The 26,876-nt window shown below is 26.7% G+C and overlaps 1 protein-coding gene across 2 annotated transcripts in view; it reads left to right on the plus strand.

The window, feature by feature from the left end:
• Positions 1-26,529, plus strand: part of LOC136990884 (probable G-protein coupled receptor No18) — a 131,227-nt gene extending 104,698 nt beyond the window's left edge. For both annotated transcript variants that reach the window (XM_067289336.1, XM_067289337.1), the window contains exon 3: positions 25,086-26,529. In XM_067289336.1, the coding sequence (XP_067145437.1) occupies positions 25,164-26,447 (1,284 nt within the window). In that variant the 5' untranslated portion in view covers positions 25,086-25,163 and the 3' untranslated portion in view covers positions 26,448-26,529. The remainder of the gene's footprint in view (positions 1-25,085) is intronic.
• Positions 26,530-26,876: the final 347 nt, after the last annotated feature.

A 26,876-nucleotide genomic window follows, 5' to 3' on the forward strand; every position in this document is an offset into this window, starting at 1 on the left:
CTGGGCCTACGCTCGATATAGATAAAATTAAGAATAGGTTATGTATGTGAGGCTCTGGATAGGTCGAACCTCACTGAAATTCGCGTTAAAATCATTTATTTTTAGGAAAAAATTATTTTTTTAGAGGAAAAAAAATAGAAGGTAGAAATAGTTTTTCTTAAAGAAAACGACGCGAACTTTTAAACAATAGAACAATGGGGAAACGTAGATCGTCTATCTCCGAGTGGGAATCGAATTAAACTTCGATTTTGACCTCTCCCGCGCCCCCGAAAGGTTTCGAATTGTCATCAGGTGACGAGAAGAGACCAATCGGAAAGCGGAATCGGAGGAAAACAGATAAAACCTGAGAATTCAAGGACGCGAGGGCTTCTTCTCCCGAAAGTTCCAAGTGACGGATCTATTGTTGTGTGTGTGTCTGGTGCCCATCTTCGTCTCCGTCTCCCGACCTCGGATCGACATCTTTCCATCAACGGAAGTCGACCGCATCGTCCTGGAGTCGCGGAGTCGTCGAGGGAACTGGCCATTCGCGACCTAGGGACACTCCTTCAAAATGAGACTATATTCGAAAGGAGAGGAAGACCCAGAGGCTGCTGCCGACCTAGAACTTCCAAGATCGCGGAAATCTTGTAAGCTTCTTTCGTGTCAAATAAACGGTTTCTTGTAACCGTAGAGTCTGTCTCAGTGCCGATCGCCCACATACGACCCTTCGCGACCGCTCGACCCTCTTGACATAGTCGGCACCCTGTCGGAAATCTCACATGTATAACAGTTACAATTATGGATTACGATTTTAGACTTATAATTTTGGAATAGAAGCAAAGAAATTTAATTTGTTGGCAGCAGTAAAACCATTTCGAAAAACAGCAAATAGTGTTAGAAAGGCATTTCAAGATCTTAAAATGACTTTGTCGCGAATAATAGTATCGTTAACCGTAACTTTGGAACTAATATAATCAATTTCATATATTTCAAGCGCATGCCAAATAGTGTATATGTACTAATTTTTATTTATATCCTTCAATTATAGCAATTTGTGCATCTCGTAAAGTTTGTCAAGTTACTTTCTGTCCACCCTGTATGTATTTCTGTAAATCCATTTTATTTCACACTATTATTATAAAGACTTTTGTATATTATATAATATACAAAAATCTTTATAAATAAATTAAATAATGAAAGGATTAACCATACTCCCTATGTAAAAATTTTATTATTTTTAAGGTTATCCTTTAAAATAACTTTTTATATAATTTCCATGATTTATATCATGGAAATTGTATAAAAGAAATTGATTAAAAGTATATATTTGTTAACTATTTATACCTGCCAATTTTTTTTGCTATAACTTTTTATTGTGAATGTCCAGAAAATCATAAAATCCATACATGGAATCGTTATTTTTATATTTGATTCATTAAAAATTGCTTTACGAGTTAAATTTTTGTTGTATAAAAATACCAACTATATTATTGACAGTCTTAAAGAAACTAAATGAAAGATATTCTGAAATGAGTCAAAAAAAACATACAAAAGATCTAAATATTTACATAATTTTAAATGAATATTAAGAGAAGATACTTTCAATAGAAACATCTTAGTAGAAATTGCATTGATATAATGTGTAGAGGAGAATTACAATGACGTAAGTAGCTTTTCATGTGTCCTGTACAAGATTTTAGTTTTGGTACCTTTTTGGAAAAAATATACGGTATGAAAAACAAATACGATAGAAAGAATCGGTTATTTTTAAACTATAGCTAAAACGTTACGGAATCAGCCCTACAGGGGCAAACTTTAAAATTTGAAAATAAAAATATAATACTGATCAATTTTTGACACCCTATGTCAGATCCTCTTCACTGGAGACTGGGGAATCCCAAACACAAGATAAATTTTTTTCTATATCACGAGACCCGTTAGAGAAAACAGATCTTTTTATGTCAATTGATATTCCAATCTGTTGGCTACTGAAACATCTAACCTGTTTTTTTCCTCAAAAACTAAGAAAACTGTACAGTTTCCAGTATTCCATTGTGATGCAGAGTAATAGCTAACATTACCTGGGATAACGAAATACAACTAAACATTGGTCAAAATTTTGCAGACAAAGAAAATTAAAAAAGAAAATATAATTTATTTACAAATATTCACTGGTAATTGAAATACAGTCGATTCATTTCATAAAAACAAACGAAAAAAAAAAAGAAAGAAAGTAAGCAAGCATCTGAAGAATTAAATAACTTCAATTTCGGTGGCCATGGTCAGGAGCAGATCCTGACCTAAAACTGTAGAGTATTATGAGAAAAAACTAATTAAATATACTATAAAGTGAACTCTGAGGCAGTATGAGTTATCCTATTTGCATCTTGATATATAGTAAAAAAAATAGCAGAGATCACATTATTATTTATTTATTATTTAAAATGAACGAAAACATGCGATCATGACATGTCGTCAGTACATGACTATGACGCAGAATGTCAGTGCTGCCACCTCTTAATTTTCACAATATTTTATGTTCGGCTTATCCCTGTGTTCCGGATTTCAACCCGTCTCCCCTAACATAAAGAATAACATCAAAAATTAATTTTTCTATTACACCAAAACCATCCTTTGCGATTTTATTTCTTTATTTTGAGATATTTTAATATAATTATTAAAAAATATTAATATTAGAATGTATTCAAAATAGAATAGTATCCATTTTAAACGAAATATTTTCTTCCCATGGTTGACATACTGTTATTAAATTTTAATTTAAAAAATAAAAGATATACAAGAATTACAAAATTTTTTCTTTGTACTTTGAAAAATACATTTTAAGTTGTGCTCATTATGTTTCTGCTGCTAGATATTTGTTAAAATTTGCCAATTCCAATTTATGAGAATGTAGAGATTAGTTTTAATTTAATTAATGTATATAAAAATTGTAATTCCTGGAACTCTTCGAACTGGTGTGTTCATTTATAATCGATTTCATATCACTATTTTTGAGGAAACTTTTAGGAGTTGTTTTTGTTTGCTGAATCTACTGTTAAATTTTTAGGCACTATTTTTAAAAATTCTTCTGGACTCAAGTTTTAATTACAAATATAAAGAATATTTGAAACTTTTAGCATATAAATGACGTCATAAATACATCAATGTTTTTGGAGAAAGCTTAGTAAAATGTGGTATCAATTAAATGTCTTGAAAAATAGTAAGAAAATAAATATTAAAACAACTTTCTTAAACATTTATCTTAAATCATTATCCTACATTTCAACTCACAATTCTAACATATCCTATTTCTTATATAATATATACTTTTGATTTTTCTAATAAAAAGATAAAATTGAAGTAAGATCCTTATCAATGAATCGTTTGGATAGTAAAATATACATTTCGAAAATCAATTCTTCTTTGTATTTAGTTTTGTCGTGCTTATTATATTCTTCCGTTTTTCACCCTCCTTTGAAGCATGTTTTACTAGTTCCTTATCCATTTTTTCGCTTGGCCGATTGACCTTTGTAGTTTGAATCTAGTCAACTGGTACTAAGTAATTCACGGCCTGCTGATCTAATTGGCTAAAGAGGCAATAAAGAGCATGTAAGAAATTCACTTCAATGATTAAGTATGTAATATTTTCTCATGTTTTACTCATACAAAATTTTTTCTTACATCAGTAAAATACATTTAGATAAATTATAGTAAATTTTTCATATATAAATTTAAAATTAATTATGAAAAATTATATAATAATAATAGTAGCATAGGTACGATACACTTTGAACTATAAGAGCTTTTATATGTTTGTACGTGCAGACATTTGTAAAACTGTTGAGGATATAATATATAAAATAAGAAGTCTTAAAAATGAAACTGATACACCAAATTAAAAACTATTAACACATAAATTATCTTATTAAAACATGGAACATAAAATTAATTATGGATTCTTTTAATAAACGAAAATTTAGTTGTAATCAGATGTAGTTTTAAACTCCTCCAGAGATTTTAAAATTCCGAGAAAACCTTCATTGGCATCAGGATGTAATATTTTTAGTTATTATCACCATGTAATTAAATCAAATAAACATAAATTTACATTTTAGTTCATATGCCTCTATGTCCTTTTTTTACAATTTGTTAAAATTAATGTTTGTCTACAAGGACTAAGTTTATTAATAGGACGTATTGCACTAGTGTTTTGGTTGTTGCAAACCCAGGAAAAAACTTATTCAAATTATAAACATTCTTTTATTTTCACCATGTATTATGCTTGGAGCGGTAGTCTAACTAGTAGGGGACTATACTAGTCTTTATGTCACAAGGGTTTCGTAGAATACGTAATCAACACACAAGAACCTTTTTATATCCCAGTAAGAATAAATTTAGTTAAAACTAACGTTTTCGATCATACTCATGGTCTTCCTCAGCCATACCATAGACTAATTATGGCAAGACTGGCAAGTTCTATGGGAGAACTTGTTCCGCGCATTAACGCTTACGCAGATACTTGCTGCTAGCGCCACTCTGTGGCCGCCGCGTGAAAACTACTTAAATTTAACTTCGTTTATGCTGTGAATACGTGTGGTAGAAGTAGAAAATGAATTCAAGATCTTGGAAGACTGCAGGAGTTAATTACTGTTCAGCTGTTAATTGCTCAAATGCTCCAGGGAAACAATCATCATCTGTCCTTCTTTAGATTTTCTAAAGAAAAAGACCGGTAAGATCATGTTTTTGTTCATGAATGACGTTAGGCTTAAGGTTTAAGTTTATTTAGGTAGTCCCAATGTCGGCGCTTTGGTTAGGTTAGGTTAACTACATTTTTAGTAGATGTTTCCATTTTTTCTTTAGTTCAAGAACTAGCGTGAATCAATAAGAAGCGATGTTAATTAATCTTCGGCCCGAGTTTGTCAAGAGCACGAACAGTCGGAAGCGCAAGCCATCGGGACTATTTAGGTAAACTTTAACCAGGCTTAAGGTACTGTCACTCGTAGGAAGAAACCAGTATTCCTTCTAAATTGCCTGCAATTAATTAAAAGTGTCATACAATCCATTCATATGCAGCTCCATTTTATTTATTTTTCAGATGCCGCTTTTGGGTCCAAAACACTCGACACCTAGATCTTTTAAATAAAACAGCAGAAGTGCTATATAAAAATAATTATCTTTGTGTTGAGCATTTTGAAAAAAACACAATTTATGAATTCGGCAAAGAAGAAATTAGTTTGGAATGCAGTCCCAACAATTTTCAATATACCAAACTTTCCAAAATTACTGACTGGAAAAGAAAACCACCGACACCTCGTTCTGATTTGCCAAAGAAACCAAAACTTGCACAAAAAACAACTGGGCAAATTCTCCCTCAGTTTAAAGAATGTTGTTTTAAAGTAGAAGCTGAGGAATCCCCTGTGAATTCAGGAGACCTAAATATCCCTATAAATTCAAAAACTGTTACTCTACCTATTAATTTAGAAGCTCCGGAACTTTCTGCAAATATTGGAGTAATTCAATGTAACAATTCCTTGCTGTTGCCAGCTTCTTCTCAAGACGAAGATTTACCTGAGAAATGTGTTTTGTCCTACATTACAGGGTGTGTTTTGAGAAAAGCTTACAAGATTCACTTGTGTAGCTTTTGTTTAACAGGTTCACAAAACCCTGTGCTGTCTTCTTATCATCAGATATTTACCCATTTTAAATCATATACGTATGAAAAAGGAGATTTTGGAAGTTTAATTTCACCTCGCGATGAAGTCTTACAGTTCATGTCACATTGTGAAACTACTTTTGTGCAAGAGTTTAATGCGAATATGCATAAGAAAGGAATTGTGTCACATTTTAAGGATAATAGAACTAAACAACTTTTCTATGAAAATAAACGTCTGCAAAGACTTTCAAGATTTACTGGTAAAATTGTATATACGAATGCGTTTATATTATGCTACAAAATTTCTACATCAGACAATATCTACTACAACAAAGGTCACTTCAATTTCCACCAGTTCCAATTACTCAAACTTTGTAAAGTTTTGCATTTGCCTTGTTAATTACAATGTCATTACAATCGTAATACAGAGAAGAATCTGCCTATCATTTCAATATAATTATTTAAGTTTTAAAATATTTTTGCATTTGTATAATCTGTACAATATTAAGTAAAACATTTTTTTAAGACGAGTATTTTATTCACAAGTTTTTTTTTACAAGTTTTCAGTTTACTTGAGAACTGCAAATACATTAAAACTTCATAGTATTTAAAAAAAATACAATATGAATAAATCCGGCATCGTTTTGCTTACGAACCATTATCGTAGTTCTAACACGCCATGTTCGTGGCGGTAGTTTTCACGCGGCGTCCGCTTGAGGACGCGATGGTCGGTTCAGTCAACCTTTCCGTTCTATTAGCTTGCCAGTCTTCCTAGCTTCGCTAGGTAATTAGTCTATGGCCATACCGTTCGAAAACAAAAAAAAAATAAAAAATAAAAAAATTAAAAAAAATGGAAGGAGTCGAACAGGTTTAATGTTATTTTAAATTTCGAAATATTTAAAAGTTAGTAAATAATTTTTAGCCATATGCGCTGCAATAGTGGCAAAAATATCAACACAAATAAATAATAAAATGTAATTAATGTTTGCCAACTTAATTAATGGTGTAGAAACGGTGACTACATGCTTACTTACTGTTGCTCTCGTTTTTATTTTTCATCGCGCCATCTCCATGCAGACGAAACATCGAAACATTAGCAGCAGTCAAATTCAAAAATGACACGCTGCTACGGTTCACAAATCACAAACACAAAATTTATAACAAACAAATGGTTACAGATTAACTTTGGGTCAAACAAACTAACGAGTACAAAGATTACAGTCAACACAGCGTGTCTCCGCTCGTACACGATTCACTATTGTCAAAAGTCACTAAACTCCGTTACAGGTCCGTCGAACACCTTACGGCCCTTCTTTCCGATCGTATCAAGCAGTACAGTTCTCGAATCCTTCGGAGTCACCAAGCACTTCCTTAATTCAACGAGTTTCGCACTTTTCGGGATTTCGCAGGGAAACCTTTTCCCGCCTAAAGTTGCTTCTTTTATACTCACAGGAGCCGTTTCGGTTCCACCAATCAGCTTTCCGAGGTCTCCAACTCGCCGGCCCATCGTACGATATCTGCCGACCAATCGCTGATCGTAGATTCAAACTCAGTATAGTCTCTTACTCGTTAGACTACCGCTCTTGGCATAATAAAAGGTGCAAATAAAGATTGTTTGTTCCTTTGAATAAGTTTTTTCCTCGGTTTGCAACAATCATACACCAGTGCAATACATCCTATTTTAATAAGCTTAGTCTTCGTAGACAAACATTTCACAAATTATAAATTTACACAATTTTATGTCACATCAATATTAATATACAGTATAATTATTGTACAGTACCTCTATTGAATAATTCTTTTTATATGCATGTAATCATAATTTTGAAACTAACTATATAAAATGTTCTTAACATATATTCTTAAGAACATATTCATGTGCATTATATGTATAAAAAAGTAAAATATCCTAATATATAATTTTGTTTAGCTTGTGGAATATGAACGACACATACTCTGTGGATTAGCGTTTACTAGTAGTAGAGAAAAACACAATTCTACATTTTAGTTACACCAAACTAAAAAACTGTTTCTACGTGAATTATCTTATTAAACATGTAAAATTAATTTTTGTTAAAAGATAAAACGTAAACATAATTATGCATTCTTTTAAATAAAAGGTATAGTCCAAAGTGTATCAGACATTTAAAAGCCCGTATAGTCCAAAGTTTGTCATACTGTACTTATACTACATATAATGAAATCGAAAGTAATAACATTAGTAATTACAAGCCTTTAATTCTTTCTTTTTGAAATATTTCTTGTAACATTACCCTTTAACTTTTTTCATTACAGAGTACAGAAAAATAGTAATCTCTATTATTACAATCGTCAGCAAATGCTAGTAAATAATTGATAAACTAGAACTATTAATTGTCGAATATTTATAAGATGTTAACATTAAATAATTTTTATTTAAGTTTAAATTAATTAGGGTAATAAGTAGCCCCTACTGGCATGGAGATTCCTTTTACATTAAAATAGTGTTTTAATAAAGTAATGTTCAAAATAACCAGTCGGGTTGACAAAACAACGTTTATATTGACGAAACGAACATACAAAATAAACACAAAATAACGTTTACAACTAGGTATCCACAATACACTAATCTAAGTTACGACCGACTATGTTCCGTACAAGTTCGTTGGAAGGATACCTTACGACCTCCACTAACAGGGTTAGTACAGTACTCGCAACACCTCTGAGTCAGGAAAAGTTCGTGATAGTCCAATGGGAGTCCACTTACAGCAGGTTTCAGCAAGGTCCCAAAGAGAGATCCTTTTCATGCCGAAAACTGCTTCTTATATAGTAGCCGGCGTTCAAATTCTCCGCCAATCAGCTTCGATGTCTTCATAACGTCCGGCCAATGCCATACTCCGACAGCCAATCGTCGATCGTCGGTTTAAACCACAACGGCTTTCCCAACGGATCTTCTCTAACGGTTCTTCCGTAACGGCTATGATTTTGAATTACGAAAGTTTCCGTTATCTTACAAACAGAGCGGGAATCGCTCGCCTGGGCGACTCCATCCACTACAAATAATATAATATTAGCTGTGGTTTTTACTTTAATAATATTTTAACATATTTTACAGAATTATCAGTTATGTATAAAAAGTAATTAATAAAATTTGATTTAATTGTTATTTGTTTTCTTGAAGTTAAAAATGACGCTATTGATGTCAGTGTACAGTACTTCTGTGAGATCCCTATATAAAATTTGAAATTTTTAATGAACATTTTAGATCATAGCATTATCCTTTCTTTCGTTTATTATGCAAGAGATTTTCATTACGATTCAAATTTATTCAAAGGAAAAAACCAGAACATTCATGTAGCTCATAGCATGTTAATACCTTGTTGAAGACATTATGGAAGATTCATTCAAAGTAATGTAAGAAATTGAAAAACATTGAAAGGAAAAAATAAAATTGTTAAAATGAGATGACTTAATCCTTGAAAATATTCATTTTATATATCGGTTAGAGGTATAAGGTTCTGAATAAGATTAATAATCCCTGGGAAAAGTACTAGTTGGACTTCAAGCTGTTTAGCTTCGTTAATGTAAAAGGAATCTCCATGCCAGTAGGGGCTACTTATTACCCTAATTAATTTAAACTTAAATAAAAATTATTTAATGTTAACATCTGAAGAATAATTGTTTTTCTATTACGTAATATTTTAAAATTTGTGAAATTTAATAATATTGTGATATTAACATTAACATAATTAATAATAAATATATTTTCTCGTTTTTGAGAGTATTATTGATTTTATATACCGAAATATTATGGCAGTATAAATTTACAGTAGTGATAGACTATTACACAGAAAATTATCATATTTTGCTGTAAATTGTTCTATTTCATACTTATAAAAGGCTGACATTCATTTTATAAGTTTCAGTTTGTTCGTTGATTAATTAGAACTACGGTTTATTTGAAAATACGTTATTAAGAATATCTAATAAATAAATTATCAATATATGTAATGATTTATTTCAATTAACTTTTAAAAAACTGCATGTTTAAATATGTTTAATATGAGAATCATGTCATAACCCATTTCAATGTAATCTGTGACAAAAAATATCAATTTGCCATAAGCTGTAATGGATGATGTTAAGAAATTGTGTAGATACTAAAAGGTTTTTAATTATTGTCGAAATCATTTTATCACAAAAAGCTTAATTCTTAGGTTAAGAATGAGTTTTATAAAACACTAAATTCTAACAACAAATAAAGTGTTCATTAAGTCTAAACCCTCGCGAGATATGACACGTGACCACTCTATCTCTTCATTCCCCTGACCATTTACAACTAAAATTTAATAGCATCAATGTCCCTTATATACAAGCTAACGTGCCAAATTTCGTTTCTTTATTCTCATTCCGTTTGGAGATATTAAGCGAAATATACGCCAACACACACATACATATCCACGAAATTTTTTTCTCTTTTTTTATGTATTTGAGTTCAGGGAGGAGTCTCAAGACGTAGAGATTTGCAAAAAACTCGGAGGATAAAATTTGACACGATTCCATTACTTTCCCTTGTTATGTATACATAACAGCCGGGTAAGTAAAACGCATTTCTATTGTCTTATTGTACTCGGATACACAGTGGCAATTGAAGTGTGTTATGACATGATTGCCATATTAAACATATTTAAACTATCTTAATGTGTTTACTAGCCACCATGTAAATATAAGTCAACTTGATGATAATTATTTTAGCTTATTCCTTTCATTTATTTATTTTTTCAAATTAGGGTAAATTGTTCTTATGTAGTACGTAAATTTATATTGTCTACGTGTTTAAATTTCATAAGCTTGATCATATATTTTTTATTATATAAAACAAAATATAAGATAATTAGAAGGTAATATAATTGACTTTATAAATAAGAAAAGATAGATAAAGATAAGTTTTGAAAGCAGAAAGGAAGATTATACTTTTTAAAGACAATTTTATATAAGAGTAAAACATAATTATAGGTAGAAAATTATAAACATTACAATCTTTATACGATATTTTTCTTGGAATTTTTGTAGAAATGTTGAATCGTTTTTCAATCAAATTGTTCTGTTAATTCGAATCTTATTTTGATGAAACAAAATTTTTGTATAATGGTTTTAGGGTATATCTGATAATTGATTTAATTTAATTCCTTTTTGAGAGAAAAATTGAGAAAAATAATATAAATTTACTTACCAATTTATAAATCTTACTAATTGTTAATCATAAAAAATTTAGTTTATTAAATTACAAATTACGGTCAATATTTCTGATAAAGAAGCAAATTGAAGTGTTAAAGTTTCTAATCTGAGGCAGATTTTTATGTAAAAAATTGTTACAGAATGAGAATAAATCAAACGTTAAATTCTAATTAATTAGAATTTAGTTTGATTTTTTACTTTATATGAATATTGACTGTTTATTTTTTGAATATAAAATTTGATTATAAATAAAATAATGTTATAATTTATTCTGAAATATAAGCAATATTTATAAAGTTTAAACAAATTAACCAAATAAATAAACTAACCATAAGCTAATAAATAAATTCATTAATAATTACGCAATTTATAGTAATAAAAATGTAAGCCAAATAGTAAACAAATTAATAAAGATTGCACGTTCATAAATGCTATTATAGTATATTTATCTTTACTTTAATTCTATTTTAAAAATAATTTTTACAATAAATAAATAAATAAATATTTAAATAAATATATATTCAACATAATATTTTTAAACGTAACATATATAATATTGTAAATAAAAAGTACTCGAGCTATACTATTATACAGATAATATTCTCCCTAAAAAATATTATAGTGTTATTTACTTCACTGAAAATAATGGCTACAATAAACGTTTATCTACTACACAGTACACAGCAATAATTATATCCAAACAACCTGCTCACCAATGTACTGTACTTCAAATTCATTTATCTTTCTTTCAAAATATTTTATTAAAATTTTTTATATATTTATATATTAAAGAACAAAAATTTATTTAGAATCTGAAAAATTTAAAAGTACATATTTTAATATAAATATATTTACCGTAATTACCTTTATAAGTATTATAAATTTTAATCGTTTGGAAAAAATTATATATATGTAAGTGAGCGATTTTTGAAGAACTTATAGTGTAGAATAAATTAATATGATATACAATATAATGTTTGTTTAATATTTATTAAAGTCTCAATGAAATTAACTAAATTTTCAAAGTTTATTTATAAAAAATTTAGGAGTTTTGCTTATAAATCTATATAAAAACGAATATTTTACCATATAGTGTATTAAGTCCGAAATACTAACCGGTTTTTTAATTTCACCATATTTTAACTGGTTAATGTTACCATGGTTCCAAAATGGCGGCTCGTCTCTGAATCCAGCAAATAGAAGAAAGGAAACAGTGGGGACGCACGTTCTAACTAACCTAACCTATTCTAATAATTTTGTTGGTAATAATTATGGTAATTTATTAGAATAGGTTAGGTTAGAACGTGTGTCCCCACTGTTTCCTTTTTTCTATTTGCTGGAATCAGAGACGAGCCGCCATTTTGGAACCATACGTAATATTAACCTTTTAACTTTGAGCTGTACAATCTATCAGAAAAGCATATTTTTATACATAAGTTTTAATTTTATTTAACTAATCGAAAGAAAAGATAAGATTAAATGATTTAAATCAATCCAAAACGGAATTACTTTTTTGTCTTCATAATATTTTTACTTGATAATACTTTCCTATCAATTGTTCTTTTATAAACAAACTATATATGTAGAGTATAAATACAAGTTTAATCATATGTATTCTATATATTATATGCCTTTTTATTTGTATATATTTTTCAAATATATACAAAGAAAAATGCAAATATATTTTGGACTGAAATTGTTGGCTGCATGTAAACTTGAAATGTGAAATTTGGAAATCCGAAAATTTAATTTGTTCAGGAAGACCAACGAAAAAAAAATTTATAGAGAAGTCGCCACTTCATTGAAACCTTTATAACACAAAAAACTGATGACTTCGAATGAGATATATATCAGGAAATTGGCAATTTTCTGTACTTAAATATATTTATTTTAAAATGTTAGTTTATTATATTATCTAGTTAAAAATATCCGCCACACTCCTTGATTAAAATATAATTTAAATTTAATTAATAAGATATAACTGTAAGAATACATAAAACATTAAAAAATATCGGAATCATTTAGTATCATCAAGTTCTATTTCAGTAATTCATTCCGATGATTCAGAATCATCGGAATGAATAACTGAAATAGAACTTTATTATATAATAATAAAAAATTATTATTAAATAGTAAAAATATATAAAAATGTCTCATTTATAGTATTGATTTCAAGCCTGTGCGCAGGATTTTTAACAGGGTGGTGTTTAAAAGACGAATTATTCTTTCATATCGTATAATGTAGGTAGATATGTAATATGTAGACTAACAACAAACTGAACGGGTGTAAAATAAATATAAGTTATATACAATATAAATATTTAATTCTAATTTTATTTAATATATAAATTCTTTCTACGTGAGGTCTTAAATCCCCAAAACAATTCCTGTGTGCAAAGCACTTCTTTGAATTGACATACATCAGATATTTATATCGTTATGTCATATTGGGGATGCCTGCATCCTGCCTTGCATTAACGCAGACTAAAATAAATGAATAAATGAATACAGCAATACTATATTAAAAACACATTATAGTTATATAATAACTTATATATATATTTACTGTGTAATGTTTTATGAAAATGTGATTTTTTTACGCATAAAACAATCTACACAATGTTCCTACCAGTATATCAATGAAAAAGTTCACCTTCATAAATCATGACCGTATAACAAAAGTTACTGTTTATGAAACGAATTACATTTTATAATATAAAGTTCATAAATTTAGATATTTTAAGCTATGAAATCACTAACGAAAGTAAGCTGTGGAATTTTTCTAATTAAAAAACACTAGGAATTAAATTAAAATTTTGCGACTTATGAATATCGATAATGAATATTATCTTACGATTCAAACTTCTCCATTTAAAACCTATAAGGTTACTTTCTCTCTCATTTTTTTTTTTTTTTTTAATTTCTGTTAAAATTACACATCAGTAACATAATATCCCGTTTTATAGCAAATTCCCATTTAATGTCTCAAGGAATTTGTTTAAATCTGTTCTATATGCATAGAAAATTCAAGCCTTTATTTAAATTATTTGTAACGTAAGCTCAAAATCACGAACCAAATTTGAAATATGATGTTATTTTGATGAGATATGAATTGTAACTAGATTTATAATTACTCTATGAAAAATACGGTTATTATTTTTTGTGTTTTTCCTTTATTTTTTGGCTAAAACAGATTTTTGGAACAATACTTTTAGATTTTTTCATTTGTATTCATATATCCTGCTTTCCAGTGTACGGATTACTTTAAGTTTTGTTGTGCGGGTTTGTTCAATTGTGTTTAAATATGGGTATTTTATTACTATATTGTATATAACGTTTACTTCTATAAACTGTGTGTCCAAATTAGATTTTAAGGTATTTTAAATGTCAATATCTTAAGCTTACATCTGAATATTCGATTCAAAGGATCTGTTGGACAAAAATTGTAAGCGAAGTCTGTTTAAAGCTTTAATATGATATACTGAATGAATGAATATGAAATACAAATTTATATTTTAAGATATTTTTTAAGGTGTAATTTCTTTTGTATTCGTACCTAAGTAGAAATATTCATAAAAGTGTACTGTACAACTAATAACACGAATCTATTTATTAATTTAATAGAATTTATAATCTTCAAATGAAATCTTTAGGGTTATTATTAATTTGTTTTTCAACTTTCTCATTATTAGAAATAATATTCAGTTTATATATTAGATTTTCTTTACAGATTTTGATGTAATTGTGAGGGTTACCAAATTATTTTTTCGTTCCCTTCCTTGGAAAAGAAAAACATGTGGCATTTCTACAGTTTTCTAAGGTTTTTGATTATAAATAAAATGTAATCTTTAATGAATTAAATTTTACAGTATGTAAACTAACTAAATTTCTAAATTTTAACAAATAATCCACACTAATGGAGTTAAAACCTTGCAGTATTTTATTATTATTTTTATTATTGTATAATCAAACTTCCAATAACGCTCACCTGCCAATAATGGCCATTTTCTATGCTCTAGTCAGTGGTCGTTGTTCACAGGTTTGACTATTTCGAAAATTAATTTGAGTAAGTTTTACTTAAATATTATTGTATTGTTTCTTACATACTTATTGATATATTTATATAAGGTTTCCATCATACGTTAATGATGTAAGTAGGCTATATTTTCATAAACTGAAATGAAAGATTTTAATATGTTTTTTTTTCGTTCTTTTGTTTTAAAAAATTTTAGAAGGTAATAAAAGTTAGAGTACATAAAACAACGATAAACGAATTTACAGGTTAAATTCGATTATTTTTCAAACTACAGTATTGTAATATATATATATTACAATAATTATATCCAAACCATTAATTTTTAAATGTTAAAAAAAACAATAAACTTTAAAAGAAATAAATCTTGGACTTAAAATTATAAATTTCCGGAAAAAAAGAGTAAGAAGATAAACTTATAAAAAAAACTTAAATTAGATTCTGTATTTATGTAAACAAAATAAATAGAAGCAGGAATTCTAGCATTTATAAACATAAAAATAATATTTATGATTTATAAAAATTCTAATTTTCATATAAATTTAAATCATTTTATTTTTTAAATTTTATATTATAATTTTATTAATTTTAACTCCTCATCATTAGTCATTTAGAATTTAATTTATTTTAATTAAATTTTTCCCTTTTACTTTAGAATGCTTTAAATAGGATTAAAAGGAAACACGTCATGTGCAAACAATTCATGCATCTCCAGTCTTACATTATCAGTTAAATTTTCGTTTCTAGAAAAAAATCACTTAAAACGAATTTGCATGTTAAAAATACTACATTTCTTTTTAACTTTCTCGATAATTCTTTTTCTGTATCGTTTTATTCTATGCAATTTTTTACATACGATTAGCATATGCAAATATTTGAATATTAAATTTCAAAAATTAATAATTAAAAAAGTGAATTTTAGAATTTGTAGATAGCAATTAAGTTAAACTAAAAATTTAAAGTTAATAATAAGGAATTTTTTATGACATTATTTGTAGAGAAAATATTTTTTAAATATTAATCTTAAAATAATTTATTAAATTTTATTTATGATGAATAAATTTCGAAAATTTCATTAAAATTTATTTTATAAATATTAATTGCTATCTGAAAATTATAAAGTAATTTAATTATTGTTTTATTTTTAATAAAAACATAATTAACTTTTATAGGACTGACGAATTAATAAACTACTAAATAATTTAATTTTAAAATAAAATACGATAAGTATAAATTAAAAACTTAGAAATGGGAAAGTAATCATGAGAATAAATTTTTATTTATTAATATCAGTATATTTATTTAATAATAAATCGAAAGTTAAATATTTACTTCAAGAGTATATATTAAATAATACTTTTAAATATGTTAAAATGTTGAAATTACGTTTAATTATTATATTTTATATAATATGTTCTATTTTACATAACACATTAATTTGAAAGAGAATTAAAAATGGTTATTTAGTTGTACACGTGTACTAATATCTACATATTAGTGTATAATAATTCAAATTTTATGATAAATTCTTGCATTTTCTAGTCTCATTACTTATTAAAATCATCAAAACATATTTTGTTACATATTTTATGATATAAAATTAGAAGACGTTGAGGAAGAAATAATAATCATATATTGTACATAGGACCCTGGTCCTCCAGGTTGGGGGTTTGATGCATCCTATCTCCGGTAAATAAATAAATAAATAAATAAAAATGACACCGCAACCGAAAGCTTCAGGAAAATGGAGATCAGAAGGCGACGTATAAACCGAATATAGATAGATATTGTACATAGGGCCTATGTGTATGGCGTAATAATTCTTATTTTATAAATTTTAGCCGGTTGGTCGAGGCAGTTAAAGCATCAGGTGTCAGCGATTACCCCGAAAAATCCCTTGAAATTCCTGAAAAATTCCCCTAAAGGCAATTCCTTCGAAAAGAAAATTTTTTGAGGGTGGTCTCTTTTGGATATTTCAGGCTACGTCTCTCACCACCCGGATGCCCCCGTGGGCTTGGCTAAACTTCTATGGGGTTGAAAAATGGTCTTCATTCCCATAGGGGAGGCGAGTTCAAAGATATTTATCTAAATTAAATTTTTTAAACCTCTAGTACAAAATATTATAAAAATTTTATTGAATTATTTTTCAATATTTTATTTAAAGCATTATTGCATCATGATATCATTCAATTTTTCGTTTAATATAAAATTTTGTGAATAAGAAAAATTGAATAAGCTTGAAATGTCACTAGTTTAATCAAGCAAATGTGTATCACTTTTTCCCATTATGCTGTATAATAATATTAATCTTTATTGTATTTTAGTAAAGAGTATTTTATCTGAGTAAAGAAATATTTTTCAGAGATTTTTACTAAATATTAATTACTGAACAATTTCAATTAGGTATATTATACTGAAACGTTTATTTTCTATTCTGTTTCAATTCGAATAATATAAGTAAAATTGATTTCTCAATATATTAGGATAAAAACTAAATAGAAAAATATTGATTTGACGATTCTGAACTAAAGTAATTCCAAATAAAATAAGGCTTATTATAGATATATAAGCTGGATTTTTTTATATTAGAAAAATGACTAAAATCACATGATAGAGTTTCAGGAAATTGATGTGTTTAATTGTTTAATATTTTGAATTTAAATTTTAAGTTATAATATTTATTTTACTTAGAGTTTGCAAACGTTGCACTTACGAACGTTTCGATGTATAGCATGTTTTACAAGAAAAATAGTTTATAATAAATAATATAATTTATTGTCGTATTTAAACAAAACTCTAAAATTTCAGAATTTACATTTTCAAATTTACGTATTCATATAATATGTACAGTATACACATTATAGAAAATACATTAATTTATATTTAAAGACAGTTTGAATGAATATCTGTTTTTTTATTTTTTTGTTTAAAATTTTAGTTTTTAGTTGATGCTATTTATTTAATTTAAAAAACAAATAAATATAATCGAAGCAATTATAGGGGAAATCAGGTCAGAACGGAACTAGGGGCCCTCTATATTTCGGTCATTGGGTGTGACTACAAAAACTTCATAACTGAGCCTAGATTGCATGTCTGAAATGCTGAGGTCACTGTAAGTTGGGAATACGTGCTGAAATCGACTTCATTCTTCTTTCCAGCAAGATATTGTAAGTTTACTGATTCTTATTCTCACGATATGTCAAGAAAATTAATGTTGTGTTATACGCACTGCAATTTCTTTAATATTGCACTTTGAACTGTAGATTCGTGTACTTAATTTCTAACATAGACTACAGTCTATCTATGGAAAGAATCAACTTGCGTATTAACCAATGGGCATCAGCCATTGATCAATAAGTTGTGGGAATGTTACTTCTGGTTTCTTTCTGATTTGTTAAACACGTCACCGCCATTATAAACAAAATTGTAGAAGCCTCATGTTCTGGTATTGAATACGAGAAAGTTCGCTATAGTAGTACTTAAACTCGTGATTCTTTACAGTTAATGAATACTGTAAATAATTAACATAACGGAAAAATTGTTCTGAGATCTAGTGAGAGAAAATAAAAGCCCCATATTGCCTGACATATTAAGCGAAAAGTGCTGACATCATTAGAGAATGTGCTGATTGGTTTAACTCAAGCGACATTACTCTCCCAAGTTGATTCTTTCCGTAGACAGACTATAACAACATTCAAATATCTGGTACAGAATCTGTTAGACAGTTGAAAATTTGCTAAACTTCCTCAAATGACCGCATAATTCTGTGCTGGATTGGACAGTGACGATGCTATTCTCATTTGTGAAGTCTTCCCTTAATTAAAAAAATAATAATAATAAGTAGGTTTTACTTAATCTCTTAAATGTTTTTCAAGTATTCCAACTATTCCATGTGCAGTACAACTAATTTTAACAAATAATATTTGCATAAAGCAAAGTAAACTAAAGAACAGTGTAATTTTATCATTGATTATTCTTGTGATAAAAAAAAATAGCAGTGGCCCGGAGCCGAGGCAGAACGGAACATTGCAAAAATCAAAGAACATTTTATTTATATCATAAATAAAAACCGATATCTTTAATTCTTGGTAAGTTTGAAATAAATATGTTATCAAACAATTAAATATGAACTAGTTTACTTTCATGTGCACTTTTTACGGTTTTACATCTCTTCAAACCTTAAATATTTCGTTTTGCCCTAATTTTTCCTATTGATAAATTTATTTTAATAACTAACAACATTAAATATTAATTAAACGTTTTACAAATGTACTGACAATGCTTTTATTATAGAAATGAACAATTATAGATTTTTCAATGAAGAACTTGTTCTTTCTGTGATAATATGAGGCATGTATGTCCAAAAATGTATGATAATTTGATGTTTCTAAGAAGAAAAACAGTGGAAAACATAAAATATTCAATATTATAACATTACTTTTCTTTTCTTTCGAAGACACAATGTAGTGACGTAAACTTAAACACTGGGCGAATTTTTCATCCTTTTTATTCGGTTGGAACGCTTTTTTATTACATAACGCGTTTCGGGCCGATGCCCCTCTTCAGCCAACTTCTAAATCCTGGATTTAGAAGTTGGCTGAAGAGGGGCATCGGCCCGAAACGCGTTATGTAATAAAAAAGCGTTCCAACCGAATAAAAAGGATGAAAAATTCGCCCAGTGTTTAAGTTTACGTCACTACATTGTGTCTTCGAAAGAAAAGAAAAGAAACGAAAATACAAAACACGGTTTCCTCAAGATAGAACTATTATAACATTAGTTTATGTTAAACATTTTTTTATTATTCACTATTTTATAAGCTGTCAGATGCATTGATAAGGAAATTAAATATGCATTTCTTTAAAAAAATTATATATAGCAATTTAATAATTTGTATACAAAGGTTATAAATTAAAGTTAATACAAATAAATTGTATATAAAATATATAAAAAGATTAAAAATTAGTTAACTAACACGTGTATAAAATTATACATGTGTGTGTGTCTGTGTTTTGTTAATATTACATTTAATATTGCATACCTATTTCAAGTGAAAAATCGAGTATCCTGTTGCGATTTACAATAGAATCTGCGTTGTAAGAAAAACCTGCAAAATTTATTCAGAAAATATTGCTTTTAAAATAGAATTTTGCCAACAAGAAGTGAGTTCTATGCAATAGATTTAATATGATCGATGTGATTGATCTCCTTGCTATTATAGCAACAAACCAACTTTTATTGAAATGTTAATTTTTTATTGATGTAAGTAAAAATAAAAAAATAATAATATTTTCGCTGGAAATTATGTAATGACAAAAGACAGATTGTTTTCAAAATTACTTTACACTGTAATCGATCTGAAAAAAGTTAACTTTGAAACATTTAATATTAATAAAATTCATTTCTTTTTTCAAAATTAGAACTTTATGTGTGTATTATTATATTTAAAAACTAACTTGATAACATTAGATTGTTCGATTATACATTTAAAATTAAGAAAAAAATGCATTTCACGTTGATATCGATTTTTAAAGGTGAAGAAACTAATTTCTTAGTTCTCTGAAGAATCACTCAAGCATAAAATAAAGGATGCTGCTTGATGTAAAAGCCATCAACTTACCTTTAATAATATAAGATTATTATTATCTATTAGGAATTCCAGATAACTTATCGTTTTTAATATATAAGCAGATCTATAATAATATGTGATAAAATATACATTTTGAGGATATTTTAGAAATGCTATTTTTTTAAATGTAAAAAGATGCATATATATCATCATTATATCTGTAAAAATTTTCATAACTTTAACTATTAAAAGTTTCAATATGTATTATGAAATATAAAGTCAACATAATTCTAATAATTTACTTACATAAATCACAGGTAAATCATAGATCAGATACAATAATTTAAATAAAAGTGGGAATAAGTGTAGATCCACAATACTAGAATTTGGGAAAAAATGTATGTGTATGTATATATATATATATATATATTTTAATATTGAAATATTGATTCATAGAGGAAGCATATTAAGTAGAAAATTCAAAAGTTTCGAAATTATGTACGATGTTTATCAGTTTAAAATAATAAATTTAAAAAATATAAACTTACTACTTCAAGAACTAAGTAATAATTAATAAATTACGTTATTATTTATATGTAATTTTAAATATATAATTATAAAATATATACTCTATATATCACAAACCTATTTAAATATACTGCACGAATTAATTAAATGGTTTCATTTAAAACATATATTTAAAGTTTAGTTGTAAAATTTTAAATGTTGGTTTTGTAATTCAAGTTTTATAATCAGAATTACAATTTTAGCAATACAACTTGGTCAAATGCATAGTGAGTAACGTTAATAATATAAATTCAAATTAGCTTTGAGAATTTTATAAATATATGAATAAGGAACAAATTTCAAATGTATCTTTCCTCGTTGTATCGTTTTAAAGCAGCGGTTCTTGACCTTTATTAATTAATCAAGTTAATTAATACTGTTTGTTAATGAAAAATATCGAAAATATCTCCACAACATATCTTTCCATTAGATCTTCAAAACATTTAAAATTATCCGTTAGAGTTTTTTCTTATTAATTAAATTAAATATTTACTAAATATTCTTATCATATGTAAATTATACTAATAGGTTTTTAATATTATTATTTCACATAATAAAGAATGTATGATTGTTTATTTTTTAAAACATTTTTGACACTATTAATTAATATTAAAATTCTTTTCAAATTATTATTTTATACCTTACAAAATGGTTTTAAATTGATATTACAATGTAAAATATACTTGTATTTATATACTTCTTTTTGAAGAAATTAACTCTTGAACATTACAAGGTGCTATCAAGAACAGAAATTCCGACATTATTGGAAACGGTCTGGCATAAAAGAAATAACTTTGTCTACTTTCAAACGAAAGTTTTAGACTTTTTTCAATCGAAACATTCTTAACCACTCCTGCTCATAACGTATAAAACTATTGATTCTTTCTTATAAGCTATATTAATCCGAATTTACCGAATCTCTAAAGTCGATATTTTTTACTTCAGTTGATTTCTCTTGTTTTTGTTTGAAACTTGAAAGCATAGTTTAAAAGTTTTTATGAATATTGAAGAGTTATTCATTTAAAAATTTATATTACAACGTGATACTTCATTTATAATTGTCTATTCATTGTTACTCTTCTCAGGCTCATTTAAAATAGGGTACTATTATGCTCTTTATATGTAAATTAGATAGTCTATTATACTCCTTAATTTGTAAGTAAATAAAGAAAGGCTTAATGTAGAAAATTTACCAAGAATTTAATTTAAAAAAAATAGCTTTTTTATGGTGGTAATTGGTAATTTCAACAGCAAAATTCATTTATTTTTATTTATAATTAGTAGCAAAAATGTAATTAATATTTAAAAAGTCTAAACTGTATAATGTCGTTTTTTCTAGCAACAAAATTAGTTATTTTAAATTTTAAAATCGTGAAATTTTTTTTAAAATCTGTATAAAAATATCACAAGTTTTTCTAAATTATTTTATTAATATTTTAATAAACTTATTTATAGAAAATATTTTTAAAAGTAGGCTATATTAAATGGTTTATTAAAAATGCCATTAAAAACTTTATGTGAAATTTATTGAAATAACCTTTGACATTATAAAGGAATGAAATTAAAAAATAAATTTATATAAAAGTTGTATAAAAATGTGATTAAAAGTTAAGGTATATTAATTAATTGTTGTTATAAATATAACTTGGTTTTCTAATAAAATTTTATATTTTATTTCACATTTTATTTCTTTGATTAGTTATCAAAAATACGCTCAAGCGAATTTTAAAATGGAAAAGATTACTGTTTTTTCCTGTTCTATTAAATTCAAATTGTTTATGTTTAAAAAATATTTCGATATCGCATCAGTTTATCACATTAAAAATGCTTTATAATGTTTCGTCTGAAAAAATTCAAAAATTTTTAATGTTATAGAGAAATTTAAATTTAAAAAGTTTTGAAAAACGTTTCATATGAAAACAAGAACGTAGTCATTAAATATTTATAATTAAATATGTTGACTCTAACATAAGCTTTTCTCTCAAAATCAGCTTTTAAAAAACATTCCCTGAGAACTTTTAAAATAAAATTATAAAAACATTTTTTCTTGTATCTTTTTAGCAATAAATTATAACACAAATAGTTTTTTTTTTGTTTTAAAAAAGCTTTATTTTTTTCATTTCTATCGACTTTTATACTTTCATGTTTAAAGCACGGATAAAAATATTTTAGGATATTTTTATATATTTAAACAAGAAAAGACTTTCATAAATGAATTTAATTTTTAATTATTTATCATAAAACTTTGTATTGTTTTCTTTAAATAAAATTTTAAAAAGAAATAGATATTGAAATTTACGTTGTTAAAAAGGTGTCTTTAAATTAATAATAGAAAAAATTCTGTCTTATGAATCTGAAAAATTATTATTATATATAACAGAACAGTTGTTTAAGAAATTCAATTTTCTTGAACTTACACAGATTTCTGTATAAATTTTCTTTGATTAAGTTTATAAAACTGCGGATTTTTGTGCATGATTGTCGTACAATCATGCCCTGAATATTTTATATAAAGTACTCAAATTAGAAGAATGTAGAATATATTTTATCAAAAAACTTTTAAAAATGTCTTATTATACTTTGTTTCTACGAATATTTATAGGATATAAATGTATACAAATGAAAAATAGTTTCACTTTGTTTATAACAACTTTTACATAAATCTTACAAATAATGATTGAAAACAAATACGAATCAATCAAGAATATCACGACATGCGATATATAAAAAATATATATTAAAATGTTCTACATTCATGCAAGTTTTATCATTTCTTACTTCAAGAAAAATCTATAGATCTATACAATTTATGACGTAAAACTATTTTAATTTTTTTTAAATTTAAACTTTAAAAGGCACATTAAAGAGACTAATACTTAAACCCAATTTCTTTTGGAATTTTGCAATTTCTGTATGATTATTCTATACTTTTTTCCAATTTCATTGCAAAAATGATCAAGAAGGCAAATTACCTTCAGTATACCAAATGATCAAATATTGAATTATGTAAATTCAAAACAGATTTTTCTAAGTTTGACAAGAAAAAACTATTGAATCGAAGCATTCCAATTGCCTAAAGGTACAACTGGTCGATTGGTAAATACGGTGAAAGATTTGAAAACTTTGAATATTTTAAGGAAAGATCCTGTCTTTTTAATCTATTTTAATTTTTAATCTTGATTTTTGAGATATTTTTAACAATTAATTTTTATTTTTATCAATGCGAGTATGGTTTTATAATTTATTTCTCTCCATAAATTTTAATCATTTTTGTAGATAAATTTAGAGATATTTAAAATTAGATATTTTAAAAATAAAATTATGCAATTATGTTGTTAATTATTGTTAGGATAATCATTTAAATTTACATAATTTGAAAATTTTATAAATTTATTTTATATAGATTACTAATTTAAATTTTTAAAGTTTAAAGTGTTTAAAGTAAAGTTGTAACATTTATATAGTTTTATAGCAAATTTTAAGTGCAGTTCCTTAATATTAAATTTTGTAAAAGTCGATTTTTTAATTTAATTTTGTTTTTTTAATTTACTATATTAGAAATATGTTAATAAAGAATATTCTTGAAAATATCTATTTCTAATTTTAGATATTTTAATTTTTAAACTTTATATATAATAAATTAACTGAAAAATTTCAAATTTCTAAAATATAAAATTTCTGAATTATTTATTTAACTGCTGTTTATAATTTTAAATCTCTTGAAATTAAAAAGCTAAAACAATCTAAATTAAATAAAAATTATTATAAATTTTATAAAATATGTAGATAATAGTTATCTTTAATTATATTTTAGAAAAGAATATATTCAGAATGAACAAAAACTAGACTAATTTTACTTAATATTTTCTAATCATTGTAACCTCAATCTCTGAAAGATATATTAAAATATTTGAAATCCATCTTGCAGAAACGTTCTCAACTTATTTTAATTCAGAAATGTTAAAAATAATTTATTAAATATTTTATATTTTATATAATAAATATTTATATATATTTTGCTGTATTTTGAAATATAATTTACAAATTGACAATGTTGTTTTCTTTTTAGTTTCAATAAAAACAAACGCCTCACAATGGAAAAGTGAAAACTGTCTCTATAAATTTAGAAATTTTTAAAGGTTAAGTTATGTGGATTGACGCTCTTCTTCCCTACGCTTTCACTTTATGGAATATGACAGCAATAAACAATCCATCAGCACAAAAGTCATCTCCTCTTGAAATTGATTTGAAAGAGAATATTAGCAATTTATTACAAAACGAAGAAAAAAATCTTACTGATTTCTATTTACTAAAAGAGGCTCCCGAAGTTTCTGTACCAGAAGCTATAGCAACTGCTGCATCCCTTTCAGCCATAATGATTGCTACAGTTGTAGGCAACGTTCTCGTAATATTGTCCGTGTTCACCTATAAACCACTTCGAAATGTTCAGAATATGTTTATTGTTTCCTTAGCAGTAGCTGATATAGCAGTTGCTGTATTGGTAATGCCATTCAACGTAGCCTATTCTATCCTGGGACGTTGGCTATTTGGACTTCACATGTGTGAAATGTGGCTAACATGTGATGTTCTCTGTTGCACAGCTTCTATTCTAAATTTATGTGCTATTGCTTTAGATCGATATTGGGCTATACACGATCCCATAAACTACGCTCAGAAGAGAACATTGAAGAGAGTTTTGGTTATGATCTTATTAGTGTGGGTAATCAGTATATTAATTTCGGTTCCGCCTTTGATCGGATGGAATGACTGGCCTGATATGTTTGATGAGACGACACCTTGCAGATTAACAGAAGAGAAAGGTTATGTTATATATTCCTCAAGTGGTTCATTCTTTATCCCACTTTTTATAATGACTACTGTGTATTTTAAGATCTTTCAAGCTACAAAAAGAAGATTGAGAGAAAAATCGAAGGCTGCGGCAAAATTTGCCAAATCTAACAGTAGTGGAAAGAGTATTCAACTAAAGTATATTCCGCCAGAAACTACTACTACACAAATAATAGCAATGGATTCAACTTGCGAGGATGCAATTGAAAGTCCATCATCGACTCCCACAGATCAATTTCGTACAAATGGTAGTAGGAAATCCGACACCACAACAAGAAATGGCTTAGGATCGGTCAATGTTCGGCAATATATGGAACAAAAACAGAGAATATCACTATCGAGAGAAAGGAGAGCTGCACGAATTTTAGGAATCGTTATGGGTGTTTTTGTATTATGTTGGTTGCCATTTTTCCTTATGTACGTCATATTACCATTCTGTCAAAATTGTCATATTTCTGATCGAGGTATTAATTTTATAACTTGGCTAGGTTACGTTAATTCTGCTTTAAATCCTATTATATATACTGTTTTTAATGAAGATTTTAGAAAGGCTATAATTAGATTGTTATGCAGTGGAAGATAAAAATATATATAATTATTCAACGAAATGTTCGTGATATATTCCAGTTAAAATATATATGTATTCTTATTATGTTTTTTGAATATATTACATTTATATTTTGTTTTTACTTTTATGAATCAATTATTAACATTTATATAAAACATTGTGAAATATTAATAATTTTTTATTTTTAACTAACAGTATATTCATAATATAATTTCACATATTAATAAATTTCGTATAGAATTTTTCTATATGTACTTCCAACTCTCGGTTGCACAAATTAATAGAAAGATTTTACAAAATAAACACATAAATTTCAAAAATTAAACTGTAATTTATTTAACAATATAAGCTATTATAAAACTGTTACTTAGCTCGTGTCTTTACAAAAACATACGAGCTAATTTTTATATTATTATATCGTATTAACATGTACTGTAAGTAATC

The sequence above is a fragment of the Centruroides vittatus genome, unplaced genomic scaffold, assembly GCF_030686945.1.
Source record: "Centruroides vittatus isolate TY-2023 unplaced genomic scaffold, ASM3068694v2 contig_1349, whole genome shotgun sequence".
NCBI classification, from domain to species: Eukaryota; Metazoa; Arthropoda; class Arachnida; order Scorpiones; family Buthidae; genus Centruroides; species Centruroides vittatus.